The 15,286-nt window shown below is 45.2% G+C and overlaps 1 protein-coding gene across 1 annotated transcript in view; it reads left to right on the forward strand.

Moving 5' to 3' along the window:
- The window catches only part of LOC311223827 (synaptotagmin-16-like), a gene marked incomplete at both ends in the record, with an annotated part of 88,832 nt that extends 73,809 nt beyond the window's left edge, over positions 1 to 15,023 (forward strand). Inside the window, 4 exons of the mRNA XM_084308592.1 lie at positions 6,977 to 7,135; positions 11,440 to 11,904; positions 14,053 to 14,242; positions 14,710 to 15,023. Of these exons, the coding sequence (XP_084164718.1) occupies positions 6,977 to 7,135; positions 11,440 to 11,904; positions 14,053 to 14,242; positions 14,710 to 15,023 (1,128 nt within the window). The remainder of the gene's footprint in view (positions 1 to 6,976; positions 7,136 to 11,439; positions 11,905 to 14,052; positions 14,243 to 14,709) is intronic.
- Between the last annotated feature and the right edge of the window lie 263 nt (positions 15,024 to 15,286).

Below are 15,286 nucleotides of genomic sequence, written 5' to 3' on the forward strand. Positions count from 1 at the left end.
TCCCTCCCGCCACCTGGCGCGACGACACTTTGTTTCAGACACTTTGTTGTTGTTGCAGCCGACTATCGCATATGGCGTCTCAGGCATTCTGTAGATCACATGTGTCAACAAATGTACATGTCTGTGTGAATTTATGTTGTGCCGTTGTTACTGTAAAAATGTAATGGTTGTGATATGTTGTTATTAATGAGACGATGAGCTGTATGTGTGTGTCACTGGAATTTCCCCAAGGGGATTAATAAAGGAATATCTTATCTTATCTTATCTTATCTTATTTCCTCCTCTTTTAGACCCTACTTCCCCCTCTTTTAGACCCTACTTCCTCCGTCGTGTCCTCAGATAGCAGAGCCCTGGTGGCACCACACTGAGAAAGACTTTCTATACCAGTGGTTCTCAACGCGGGGTCCGGGGACCCCCAGGGGTCCCTGAGGAGGCTCCGGGTGGCGATACACCGATACCGATACTGGTATGAGAAATCGGTCTGATACCAGGCTAAAATAGAATATTGGTATCAGAGAATTTCCCATGATACTAAAATCCGATACCAAGAAACACATCTAAAAGGCCCAAAATCAAAGCATAGTGACTTGGTTTGCTGCATTTCTGACACGTTAACTCTCTCTAATGGAGAAGTATGTATTATATCTCAATCTTTTTCATTCAATGACCCTAAAATGACGGTCCAAGTGAAATATATAGGCTGATACCCAAAGCCGAGGTATCTGTATCGGGACTGAAAAAGTCGTATTAGTGCATCCCTAGTTCCAAAGGGTCCTTAGAAAAATTGGGACTAGTTTCATTCCACTATTTCATTCACAATTTACCACATCAGGTGAACAGTGTAGGAATTACAACAGTTTCTATATGTATGTGGCAAACGTCGCGTTATGCCACTGAAAGGAAGAGGTCGAGACACAGGAATCTGGCTCGGCATCATCAGCAGCGAGGGGAAACCCGGAAGTGACAGCGAGTGGCACTCGCAACGCGTCACTCGCTGTCAAGAATTCCGGGCTGGCGAGACAAGGCCGACACGTCACGTCTCAAAGAGAGGTGGCCGGGATACGGAGAGAGAGGAAAGGAATGTTGGCCGATTGGTGCGTGGAGCGAGGAACGGGAGCGTTTATAATAACGTGTCCTTATTCCCCCCGTTCCATGCACATGTCCGTTGTGGACAGAGTGGTAGCATTTAGTTAGATGTTTAGTACTGACGGAATACACACTGCGCAGCACTAGTCACACACAATCCTCACACACTGGACTGTGGCAAGCCTGTTTTATACACGGTTTGTTACAATGTACACACCCTTTTTAAGGGACCAAAAGTAATTGGACAAACTAACATCCATAAATAAAATGGTTACCTTTAATACTTGGTTGCAAATCCTTTGAAGTCTGGAACCCATAGACATCACCAGATGCTCAGTTTCGTCCCTAGTGATGCTCTGCCAGGCCTCTACTGCAACTGTCTTCAGTTCCTGCTTGTTCCAGGGGCATTTTCCCGTCAGTTTTGTCTTCAGCAAGTGAAATGCGTGCTCAATTGGATTCAGGTCAGGTGATTGATTTGGCCATTGCATAACATTCCACTTCTTTCCCATAAAAAACAATTTTTCACAGTATGCTTTGGGTCATTGTCCATCTGCACTGTGAAGCGCTGTCCAATGAGTTCTGAAGCATTTGGCTGAATATGAGCAGATAATATTTCCATAAAATACTTGGGGCCATACATGCCCACGTCATAACACTACCACCACCATGCTTCACTGAGGTGGTATGCTTTGGATCATGACCTTTCCTTCTCCATACTCTTCCAAATCATTCTGGTAGAGTACAAAAACAAGCCAAAAACAAGCAAAACATTTTTCCAAAAGTTGCGGAAAATAAACAGACTTGGCAACTCTGGTATGATGGGAGTGCGCTCAGCAGCTCATGACCAATGATAATGAGCGCTTTCACGTTGCTAAGATACGTTCTGTGCCGTTGTGCCAATCCTGTGTCTGTGCGCTGCCTGTCATGGTTGCTCTCTACAGCAGACACTCCACCGTGTCCTAAAAAGACAAAACTCCTCCCGAAGTAGAGAGGTGAGTGGTATATAGTAACTGTTCCAAAATGCATAGATTTCTATGTATTTTAGGGGTTTGGGGGGCTAGCTCTTTTTAATATAAATGTCATAGATTGTTTTATTTAGATTTCATAGATGTCTATGCATTTCAGGAGTTTGGGGGGCTGGCTCCCCAAAATAATTAAATAACATAACCCTAACCCTAACCCAGGCCCGGACTGGCCATCGGGAGCACCGGGAGTTTTCCCGGTGGCCTGGCCTACACAGATTTAAAAAAAGAAATTATATTAAAAAAAATATATTATATATTTTTTTTATTATAATTTTAATTTTTTATTTTTTGCCAGGCCATTGTTTCTAGTTGTGGCGGCGGCACGGCGCGATAGTTTTTAGATAACCAGGTGGGTGGGGAACAACCAGTATTTCACTGTCTGCTACAGAGTTGGAGAACTATCTGACTCTCTCTCCCTCACGCGGACACACACACACAATGGAGCCGTGCTGCCGCTTGTGATTGGTGGAGGCGGGACCAGGCGATACAACTGATTGACCGTGGAGGCGGCGAATGGAATGGCAGATGGCACACTCCCAAAAGGAGTTGTTAAATCTGACATTACAAAAAACAATATGTGGTGGTTATGATTGGGGCTGAATTTAGGGGCTGAATTTATGAAAGAGAGAGTCAAAATAATTCCAAGATAATTCAAAGATTACACACCTTTGCCACATTGGCTACAAACATAATCACTGCAAAGTTATCAAAAAAATAAGAATCTGATCAGGCACAAGGGTTAAGTTGTTGTTCCCTTTCTAATTTCCTCAAAAACATCTAGTCTAGTTAATGTGATCAATATTATTTGACAATTGATGCTTTTTGTTGGAAATTTCAGTCAGTGAGCTCATACTTTGAGCTCATTTTATAGTTAAAATGATTGAGACAACGCAATCTTCTGTTTTTGTTGTGCATGCATGCGTGTGCTCACCACACGTGATACATGTGTCACTATTCTGGCAGTGGCTACTGTTATTATAGTATTGTAATGAAAGGTCTGTTATTTAATGTTTGTGTAAAGGGCTATTTTAACTGTTGATGGGTAGTGCATCAGTAAAGTGAATATGGTATTGTGCTCTTGCCTTGTTTGAATAGGTGGAGAGAGTGGTTAACTGTATTATAATAGTAAATAGAAAAATATGTTGTGCTCTTGCTTTTTTCTTTTTGAAGGTGGAGAGAGTACCATTGCTAGTGCCACAACAGTTTTATTTGAGGTTCATAACAGTACATTGTACTAAGCAATTGTTGGCTCATTAGTTTGTGATTCACATGCACTAAAATTCACCAGAATGCAGGAAATTAAGTCTTTGTAACAAAAAAAATCCGGGTGGGGGACCCCCAGACCCCCCACTTAAAAAGTGGCCTGATTGGGGCTATATTTCGCGCTGTATCTCCCGGTATGAATTATTTCCCCAGTCCGGCCCTGCCCTAACCCTAAAACCGAAATAAAGTTTTAATTTTTTTTTTACAAAATCCGCCCATTTTTGCCAAAAAAATATCCAAAACCGCCCAAAAAGGGACGACAGGTGTCCCTTATTTCTTTTTCTGAAAGGTGGCAACCCTAGCACATTTACTAATGTCATTAACTAGCTACCCTGCTACTAATGTCATTAACTAGCTACCCTGCTACTAATGTCATTAACTAGCTACCCTGCTACTAATGTCATTAACTAGCTACCCTGCTAACACATTTACGAACTCTGACCAGGATGTCCATTAACTAGCTACCCTTCTCACTCACTCACTCACTCACTCACTCACTCACTCACTCACTCACTCACTCACTCACTCACTCACTCACTCACTCACTCACTCACTCACTCACTCATTCACACGCACGCACGCACACACACACACACACACACACACACACACACGCACACATATCCTGGTGAGTCACAAGTGCCCTGTTGTCATGGTGAGCACTCTATGCAGCCATTGATATAACTGGCAGGCTGCCCTTAATGATGGTGAATTAGAGTTGATTGCCATTGATCACTCTGTGGTACAGTCTGTACCGAGTGTCTCCATCCTGGGAAAAGGCTGACAAATACATTTCTGACAAAGGTCGGACAAATGATATAATATTATTACTTCTGTGCAAACGGCGGACGTGCCCACGACACCTTTACACTGCATACTGATTCAACGCAACAATGAAGTTGAATTATTTTTCAGTAACCTGTTCAGGACCTTAATTGCCTTCTGTTTCTTTCTTTTCTGTTCTTTGTTTCTTGCAACGAGCAGTAATGTCTGAAGGAGTCGACTGAAGGCTTCTTGTCCTCTGCGAAAGCATGCAATTGGTCCACTGATGGATACATCTTGATATTTGTCTACTCTAGTGTGTTCATTAGACAGGTGAAATCCTCTTTCAGTTTTCTTAGGCAGTTAGCCTCGCTTTTTTTTTTTGCATTCGACTAAGAGTTTGGCAGTCGACTACGGCTCCTTTCGATCGATTAGTCGACTATTCGACTAGTCGAGGTCAGCCCTACCGTCCTCTACATTAGGCTATGTTCACACTGCAAGCTTTAGTGCTCGGTTCAGATTTATTGCTCAGATTTTTGTTTGGCTGTTCACAAAATTTTTCTTTTAAATGTGGCCAATATTAGATTCCAGTGCAAACTGGTCGCGCTCCTGACCCGCCTGCGCAAATGAACAATAATGATGATGGACGTAAACATGTAGGACACTGAAATCACAGTTTATGGTTTAATGCAGTGGAGGCCAGCTAATTAAAACACATCACACCTGTATCTGATTTAGGGTGCTGCATTGTGTTCTATACAGATGGCTATATTTTCAGACTTCCTCTGCCAGTCTTTCTTAGATCTGGGCCATGTTTGTAATGTAGTTAATCACGATCGATAACGGAGCGTTCCGACCGAGCTCCCGAGATGATAAATGGTAAATACGGAAGTACCCAGTCAGGCCCAGTCCAGGGCAGTGGCCAATCACAGCTCTGCGCTGTCCACCTCAGCTCACAGCTGATTGGACACACTGTTACATTTTTGGCCAGCTGCATGTAATAACTGTATTTATATAGCACCATTCATACAGATTGCAGCTCAAAGTGATTTACAAAAAAAAAAAAAAAAAAAGGATAAAAAATAAAAACATTAAAGTGATAAAAATGGTAATAAAACAAAAAATAGGAAAATAGCTAAATAAGACAAACAGGAAGACAATAACATAAGACAAAGAATTACAAATAAAATACTAATAAAGACTAAAAAGTTAATTAGTTAAAATAATAATAATAGCTAAATTAGACAGTAAAATAAGACGTTCAAAAATAACAAATAAATTTATAAAAACGACATAAAATAATGATACAAATTATAATAAAATATTTAAGTAAAAATAATAGAAATAAAGAAAATGAAGACAATAAAATAAAGATAATAATTCATTGAAAAGCTAGTTTAACACTTTGGTTGCCTAAGGTTAAATTCATGATATACCATAGATTGCCAGCGCTATTTGTCTATGGAGAAAGTCCCCTTCTTTGCAGGGCTATAACTTTTTAAATTCTATTGCTACATTGCCATTATTAGGGCCCATTCAAAGTCCTATATGTATTGTTCATTGTGTAGCAACGTTAAACTTTTTCATTCACATATTCATAGTAAAGTATGGTCTAATGTATAAGTATGTTTTCATCTCTTTCTGCAGCTTTCTCCAGAACGTGATATATAGCCCCAAATGCATTATATTGATGATGAAATACAGTTTGATGGCAATCAGCGCGATATAAAAAATTCAAACTAGACGTACTTCTAGAAGTTACTACACGTCATCTGATGTTGACCGGATGGGCGAGGGGGCGTTTATAATTCCGTGGGCAGCGTTATACCAATCATCTAATGTGGGTCAAATGTTGATAATAGCAGTTAGTATCGCAGACGGTAACGTTACACGCTGAAACTCACCCCAGTCTCCGCGCGCCGTTGGCCGATCATCGTCGAGTAGAAATCTTATCATTATGGGATATATTTTTACCCGGTCCATCTCCAGCTTGTATAATGGTATATACGTCCAAATCATGTTGTTTATCGAGTTATTGCCAATCGATCACCGTGTAGCGTGACGAGCCAGAGTCCCATGAACTATAGCGAGCGCCCGGAAGTACTACGGTCGTCATGACAACCTCTATTCAACATCCTGTTTGGCGATTACGCCGATCGGCCACCAGATGGCACTCCTGAACCGCCAGAGAGCTCAGTGGGTCCTGCTGGTGGATCTCAGGCCAGCGGAGGGGACATATGAATCCGATCGCGGATTTTTGAAATATTGATATAAGGACGCTGTACAGCGTCCCCCGGCAACTTGAGCATGGCCAGCAATGACGTGAAAAGACGTTTCATGGCAGTCAAAGTGTTAAAAAGGTACGTTTTGAGCTGTTTTTTTAAAAGTTACCACTAGGCTTGCAGGAGCTCGGCAGGCTCGCCGCAACCTTCACAACCACTTTCACGACTGAGTATAAATCAGACGGTAGACCACAAACAGAAGGTTCCCGGTTCGATTCCTGCTACTCCTTGAGCAAGGTACTTAACCCCCTAACTGCTCCCAATGAGCAGGTTGGCACCTTGCATGGTTGCCTGCGACGGCGGTGTGTGAATTTGTGAGTCAATTTGTGAGTGAATGGGAAAAAAAGAACAAAATTCTAAAGCACTTTGGATAAAAGCACAATTTATTTATTTATTTATTACATTTATTCTTTCTGTGTTTTCTGTTTCTCAGACATGGACGAGCAGCGCAAGCAGAGCTTCCAGGACCCTCTGACCTACGGGGCCACAGAGGAGAGGGAGAGGCCCCCCACGGCTCCTCCGGACACGCCTGACGGCCCGGACGGGCCCCCGCGAAAGGGCTCTGCCGGGATGGGAGGTACCGGGGGCGCGGGCGACGCCAGCCCGACCCCCAGCGGGGACCCCCAGGCTGCGGAGGGCGGCGTGGAGACGAAGACGCCGGACAAGCAGGGAGACGACAACGAGCCCTCAGACAGCTCCTCCACCTGGAGCCCCGAGGTATACAGTTCACCCTAACACACACACACATAAACACATGCACACATGCACACACACAAACACACACACACATGCACACACACACACACACCCATGCACACACACACACATGCATGCGCACACACACACACACACACACATATGCAGACACACACACACGCACACACACACATGCATGCACTCGCACACACACACACACACACACAGTGATAGTCGTGGTGCAGGGATATTGAATTTTAAGAATTGAAAGAAATGAGTATGATATATTTACTGCATATCATATAGTTGTGTGTGTGTGTGTGTGTGTGTGTGTGTGTGTGTGTGTGTGTGTGTGTGTGTGTGTGTGTGTGTGTGTGTGTGTGTGTGTGTGTGTGTGTGTGTGTGTGTGTGTGTGTGTGTGTGTTGATGGACAACATTTTGCAACATGATGATGTGTGACGACCTCAGTGTTTAGCTAATGTTAGCTAGCTTCCCATGCCTGTTCTTGGAGCAAGTCTGTGTACAAACAGTATACTGTACATGAGGGGCCAGATGCCCTGTTGTTCAACTGTTCTTGATCAGTAATGGGCAGGACTGGAAATCGAACCAGCGCCCCCATATCTACTAGTTGGCCTCTGTAAGGAATCAGTGTCCTGAGTTCCCGTCCATCTCCTCGGGTCAAAGGTCCATGGAAATGGCTTCCAGGTCACAGAGAGCTTCCCTAATTGGATGCGACAGAGGTCGGGGTGGGGGACGGGGTCGATACGATTGCCGTTTGATTGACATCCTAAAGCAGGGGTAGGCAACCCTAGGCACGCGTGCCTGCATAGGCACGCGGGGGCATTTGCATAGGCACAGGGGGCAGCATAATTTTTTTTTTTTTTTTTTTTTTTTTTTATATTATAGTGAAATATTTTGCACTGTTGTCGCATTTATCTTGTTGAAATCCTCCCACAGGTTCTTTTTACTACCACATATTTAATTGAGACCCTTTATTTGTTTATTATTTCAATTTAGCTGGAAATACATTGCTACATCATTCAGTAACATTTGCAGAGCCTTATAACAAAAACATTATTACGGTCACCATTGTGACCAGTGGGATTAATCAACTAATTTTATTATTTATTTTTCTATTTCATTGAACATTGCACATGTTAAAAGCAATTTTTTCACTCAAAATGTGAGTATTACCAAGTCAACTTGTGTTCTTAAAACAATGACAATAAACATAGTTTTATTAGGTTGAAATAATGTGGTTGTGTACTTATTTTTCTGTTAACTTATTATGGATTGAAAACTGAAAACCTTAATGAACTCAATATTTTTTAGTTCTGGTAACTTATTATTATAATTTTTTTTACAGTGTAGTCTTGCGAGCAATCAAAACTTATTTACACGATATACCTCACATTCACCCTCCATTCACATCCTGGTGTTCTCCTGGTGTTCTCCATTAGGCCTGTAGGTGGAGCTATGACAGCACACGTACAGTACACACACCGATGGTGTGTGATGTGTCCAAAAATGAATGGGCAAATGTGAGTGAAATGGTCGCACTGTATGCAGCTGTTTGTCTGCATTGCATCCCCCCCCCCCCCCCCCCCCACTCAGATTTAGGGTTGATACAACCATCATAATAATATTGTTAATAATAACAATAACAATAATGATGTAATAATGTAAAAATTATCATTAAAAAGACCTGATTATGAGAAAAAAAATTACGATGCATGGAATATTGTTGAGGCACACTAGTTACAACTATATTTCAAACAGGCACTCCATGTCAAAAAGGTTGCTGACCCCTGTCCTAAAGGATCCTCGCATTTAAAAAAAAATATAATTCTAAAGACGGGGGAGTGGCAGGGTTCAAAATCCAATTCTATTGGACGATATCTGTGCCGTTCGGCCTGGAGCGCAGACTGACTCATCAAGTACAGACTTTATTCCAGGAAGAGAAAACAATGGATTTCTTTAGACGAAAAATTTTAATGTAATTTGTTTTATTAATAAATGAAAAACTAGGTGCAGGCATAGTGATAACTAAATGAGAACTAGTTGCAGACATAGTGATAAAGGATGAGAACTAAGTGCAGACATATGGATAAAGGATGATAACTAAGTGCAGACATAGTGATAAAGGATGAGAACTAACTCTAGACATAGTGATAAAGGATGAGAACTAACTCTAGACATAGTGATAAAGGATGAGAACTAAGTGCAGACATAGGGATAAAGGATGAGAACTAGGCGCTCACTTTTACAAACACACATCACACACACACACACTCACACACACACATACACAGACAGGGAGGTGATATTGGCGCCTTGAAATGAGTAATGAATAATAAATAAGACAGGTCACCTGAACTGCAGAAAACCTGGGATACAGAGAGATATAGAGATATTGAGAGATATAGAGAGAGGTGTCTGGATTCAGAATACATGCATGCAGGTTAACCGGAGACAAGTCTTTATTGGAGACAGGCTTGTATGTCCTCCACACGTCAAGAACAAGCTGCCACAATAAAATTTTGTAAACACAAATCTAAGGTGGATACTTGTTATACTTGTGTCTGCATACAGTCTCTCCTACAATAACTTTGATCATCAGCATCACCACCATCATTATCTTCATAATAACAGTAATAATAATAGGACTCAGTTGATCTGTTCCTGATGGCTGTAGCAGCTAGTATCCTGCGAGCCCGCCCGTGTCAGCGCCTGTGTCAGTGCCCGTGAGACGGACAGCCGTCGGATGTGGTTTTTTGAAGCGCAAACCTCCTGACCCGAACACTCAATAGATTGGCGGTCGGGAATGCTGTGATTATCTTATCTCGTTCCGCGGTTGCCATGCCGACGCAGACACTGGTGCCCCTACGCTCTGTCAACACGGCGACACACAATCGATTGGTCTGTCTGTGTTTACCGACCGTATAAGAAAGAGCTCAGGTTCCTCCTTTGAGGCAACATAATCTGCCTGGATTCAGGCTCTGATAGGGCGGATCTGTTCGTTTGAAATGATTAGGGTTAGTATGATTTGATGGGTTGCCCCGCAGGGCAGAAGGAGGTCGGGGTGAGTCATTGTCCAAATGAGTAGTTGTTGTTTGTCCGCCCTCGATCATCCAAGCGGCAACGTTTCTATTTATATCTCGGCTGATTGTGTCTGAGGACACAGAAATAGATGGCGGAGGCGGTGGTGGTGATAGTCTAATGGTTACAGAGGACTTTGGACCAGAAGGTCACCGGATCGAATCTGCAGACCTGTGGGTGTGAATTAATGAGAGGGGTTTTCTCTCAGTTATTACCCTCCAAGGCTGTGTCCTCTTTTTGTCGACTAATTGATTAGTTTGTTTCATCTGGATTCTGTTTGAGTTTCCCCCACATGTAATAGTGCAGAAGGTCCTAGTGCTTACCAGAGAAGTGTTTTCAGTAAATAATGTATTCAGCTTGGGAAAGAAATCATAGGAATCGACTCGCAAATCCTTGGTCGACTAAGACCAAAACGACCGATTAATCAGCTAATCGACTTTGACCAAAACGACTGATTAATCATCAAATCGACTTTGACCAAAAACGACCGATTAATTAGCTAATCGACTAAGACCAAAGCAAGTGATTAAACACCTAAACAACTAAGACCAAACTGACAGATGAATCAGCTAAACGACTATGACCGAAGCGACGGATTAATTAGCTAATCGACTATGACCAAACCCACCGATTAATCAGCTAATCGACTAAGACCAAACCCACCGATTAATCAGCTATAAACAACTAAGACTAAACTGACTGATTAAGCGAGGTGGGCAGCCCTATTACCATCAGAGGCCATCGATGCGAGGCAACGAACCTGCATCAGTTTCCCAGTGGCTAACAGTAAGTGGGTATCTACCACAACCACTCACACAGTTTCACTTTTCACTCAGTGGAATCGTGTGCTGCGTTCTCACAAACACAGTGTTTGTGGCGGCACTGTGGCACAGTGGTTAGCACTGCTGCCTCACAGCAAGAAGGTTGTGGGTTTGAACCCCAGCAGGGGGCCTTTCTGTGGGGAGTTTGCATGTTCTCCCTGTGTTCGCGTGGGTTTCCTCTGGGTACTCTGGTTTCCTCCCACACCATAAAGACATGCATGGTAGGCAGGGACTACAGATGAAAACTAGCTCATTAGCTAACTCTGGCACATTTACATTGATGTGGAAACTGAAGATGTTGATTAATGTGCACTGTCCCTGGGTAAAAAATGAAATAACTTAACTTAACTTGTGTCGTCACGTCTTTGTGCTGAAGCGTGTGTTTTCTCTCCGGAACCTTCCCAGCAGGAGCAGCCTGCCGCCGACGAGCTCCTCCCCCGTCCCGCCGGCTCCTCCCCCCCTCGACCCCCCATCTCCAAGTGCGGCGACCTCATCCTCCACATGGAGTACCGGCCCGACGACGAGAAGGTGCTGGTGACGGTGATCGCGGCCCAGGACATCCCGGACAAGGGGCGCAGCGGGATGGACGCGTGGCAGGTGCACGTGGTCCTCCTGCCGTCCAAGAAGCAGCGGCACAAGACGTCCGTCCAGAAGGGCTCGCTGCCGCGCTTCAACGAGACCTTCCGCTTCTCCCGCCTGGAGCCCTCCGACCTGCCGGCGTCCGCCCTGCGCTTCCGCCTCTACGCCCTGGGGGGCCGCATGTCCCGCGAGCGCATGATGGGGGAGAGGGTGCTGCGCCTGGGGGGGCTCAACCCGGAGGGGGGCGAGACGGAGACCACGCTGGTGCTGGAGCCGCGCAGCAACCTGAAGGTGAGGAGGCGACCGGGGATGGCTGCTTTTTTATATAGCAGCTTTTGTCCAAAGCGCTTTAAAATTTTGTTCCTCACATTTTACCCATTCACTCACACATTCACACACCGACGGCGGAGGCAACCATGCAAGGTGCCAACCTGCTCATCGGGAGCAATTAGGGGTTAAGTGTCTTGCTCAAGGACACATCGACACGCTGCCCGGGAGGAGCAGGAATCGAACCGGGAACCTCCGGATTGCCAGACGACTGCTCTACATCCCGAGCCACTGTCGCCCCTGGCACGGTAGCGTCGCGATTAGGGTTGATTACCGTTGGAGCGGCTGGGTAGTAGCACTCGCCTACCACCAGAGAGACTCTGGGTTCGAATCCAGCTGTCAGCGGTACCTCCGGCTTGGTCAGTCGTCCTACAGTGCCTAACAGTGCACTTTCTATCTTTTTCTCCGCATTGCCCTACTGTCGGTCTGGGGAGGGTGTAGACTTACTACCACATGCTGCCCTACAGTGTTCGCGGGTGGGAAGCCGGTGGGGTACGAGTCCTGGTCATTGCAAACAGCGACTCCTACTGGTCGGTCGGGGCACCTGTTCAGCAGGGAGGGGATCTGGGGGAAATAGCGTGAACCTCTGCACGCGTTACGTTCTCCCAGTGAAACTCCTCGCTGTCAGGTGAAAGGAAGCGGCTGGTATGTGATACTCTACACACCCTCCCCAGACCGACAGTAGGGCAGCATATGGTAGTCTACACCCTCCCCAGACCGACAGTAGGGCAGCATATGGTAGTCTACACCCTCCCCAGACCGACAGTAGGGCAATGCGGAGAAAAAGATAGAAAGGTAAAAACAAAAAAAGGGTTGGGTACCGTTCACATTTGAACCGATACCGGTACCTGTATCAGTTCCTGGAATTCGGAATCGGTACCCAATGGTACCTTTTTTTGGTACTTAACTCTCTGTAATAGCAAAACATCTAATTTCAATTGTAAAATATAAGTCCAAACTTCTAAATTTCAGCATTGTTATTTATTTAGAAAATTTTGTTATTTACTGTTGTAACACACCACACAAAATTAATTGCATGATCATGTATTATGTTTTTAAACATTTAAATATCAACATTATCTGGCCATCCTCAGTAAATATGATCAAACTCCTCTGACCCCGTCTGGTCTTTCCAAAGACACAAGAGACGAGACAGTAATATATATATATATTTGTGAAAAAGTCTTGTCTAGTATATTACACTCTTATACTAAACATATAAAGGTACCCAAATTTAGTACCGATTGATCTAGCATGAATCTGTACTCTGTAGTAACTTAAAAGTACAGAGTTCGGTACCCAACCCTAATCATAATAGAGGAAGCTTTCAAATGTAAACAAATCTGTGGGACCAGTGGAATAATCTGCTATGGGTGTTAAAGATGCCTAGCAAAGGCAGGGCAGCTGGGTAGCGTCGTAGAGGACTAAGCACTTGCCTACCACCGCAGAGACTCTGGGATCTAATCCAGCTGTCAGCGGTACCTCTGATCTGGGGGAAATAGCGTCCAGTGAAACTCCTCGCTGTCAGGTGAAAAGAAGCGGCTGGCGACTCGTCTACACCCTCGCCAGACCGACAGTGGGGCAATGCGTGTAACGACCAGGAAGGGAATTGGCCTAACGACTAAATTGGGGATGGGAGAAAATGATTGAAAGGCAAAAAATTATTATAATAATAAAAGAAAATATGCCTAGCAAAGGTATCAGATCTTTATCCCTTGTGTTCTTTGATTGGACAGTAGCTTTAGTGTATTTCTCTGTGCTGTCTCAATGTAGCTGAACATTATTTGAAGTGTACTTGTGTGTTTCTCTGTGCTGTCTCAATGTAGCTGAACATTATTTGAAGTGTACTCTGTCTATTTTATCTTACTCTTTTTATTATTGTCTATTTAAAACTGAATCAAACCATAAACAAAGGTGGCCTGTTGGGATGTTAGATCCTAATGTAAAAAAAAACTGTGATTTGATATGTCTGCACTTTATGTGCTAATTTTATGCCCGTCTTTTTTCTGTCGTGAAGCACTTTGAGCTGCAGTTTCTGTATGAAAGGTGCTCTACAAATAAAGTTTATTATTATTATTATTATTACTTGTGTGTTTCCTGTCTGTCCTCCAGAGTGTGGACTCCCAGCTGAGCCTGTCCGCGGTGTCCCAGAGCGACAGCGCCTCCTCCACTCAGTCTCTGACCCACGGGGGCGCCCCGGAGCTGCTGGTGGGCCTGTCCTACAACGCCACCACGGGACGCATGTCCGTAGAGATCATTAAAGGAAGCCACTTCCGCAACCTGGCCATCAACAGACCGCCAGGTCAGTACAGCAACACTGTTTCAACCAAATTAGACCTTATGCCATTTGGTGGAGGCGTGTATCGAAAAGTACCTTGATTGCGTAAATTTTTAGGCATGGGTGGGCTTGGCCCCAGTGGGAATTTAACCCCTAACCGTGGTAGTGCCACGCTTTGAGCTACACGGGACTCGCGACGAAAACGTGAACCATGTTTCTGTTTCTCGATCGTACAAATGCGATAATTGTCGTACGTCTAGCGAGCCTGTACCGTCAAAATGAAATTCAGATCAAATTGTCAAACTATAGGCGTTGCGGATCAAATATGACTCACGATCCAGCGATATCGTACCAAAACGGACCGAAATGTTGTCAGGAACATATTTTAGCTTCAACTTTAGGTAGAAGAGAGTTTATGAGCAAGTCGCACATGGATGCACGACGTGGGTACACTACACACACTCATCATAACTCTTCCCCTTCTGTGTCAGACACCTACGGGAGGCTGACGCTGCTGAACTCGGCGGGCCAGGAGATCTCGCGCTGCAAGACGTCGGTGCGCCGGGGCCAGCCCAACCCCATCTACAAGGAGACCTTCGTGTTCCAGGTGGCCCTGTTCCAGCTGTCCGACGTCACGCTCACGGTGTCCGTTTACAGCCGGCGCAGCATGAAGCGCAAGGAGATGGTGGGCTGGATCGCCCTGGGGGGGAGCGGCAGCGGGGAGGAGGAACGGCTCCACTGGCAGGACATGAAGGAGTGCCGGGGCCAGCAGGTCTGCCGCTGGCACGTTCTCCTGGAGGCCTGAGGACGGGACCCCCCCTGCTCTCCTCCTGGAGGCCTGAGGACGGGGCCCCCCCTGCTCTCCTCCTGGAGGCCTGAGGACGGGGCCCCCCCTGCTCTCCTCCTGGAGGCCTGAGGACGGGGCCCCCCCTGCTCTCCTCCTGGAGGCCTGAGGACGGGCCCCCCCTGCTCTCCTCCTGGAGGCCTGAGGACGGGCCCCCCCTGCTCTCCTCCTGGAGGCCTGAGGATGGGGCCCCCCCTGCTCTCCTCCTGGAGGCCTGAGGACGG

This window comes from Notolepis coatsorum (genome assembly GCF_963971535.1).
Source record: "Notolepis coatsorum genome assembly, chromosome: 2".
In the NCBI taxonomy this organism is placed as follows: domain Eukaryota; kingdom Metazoa; phylum Chordata; class Actinopteri; order Aulopiformes; family Paralepididae; genus Notolepis; species Notolepis coatsorum.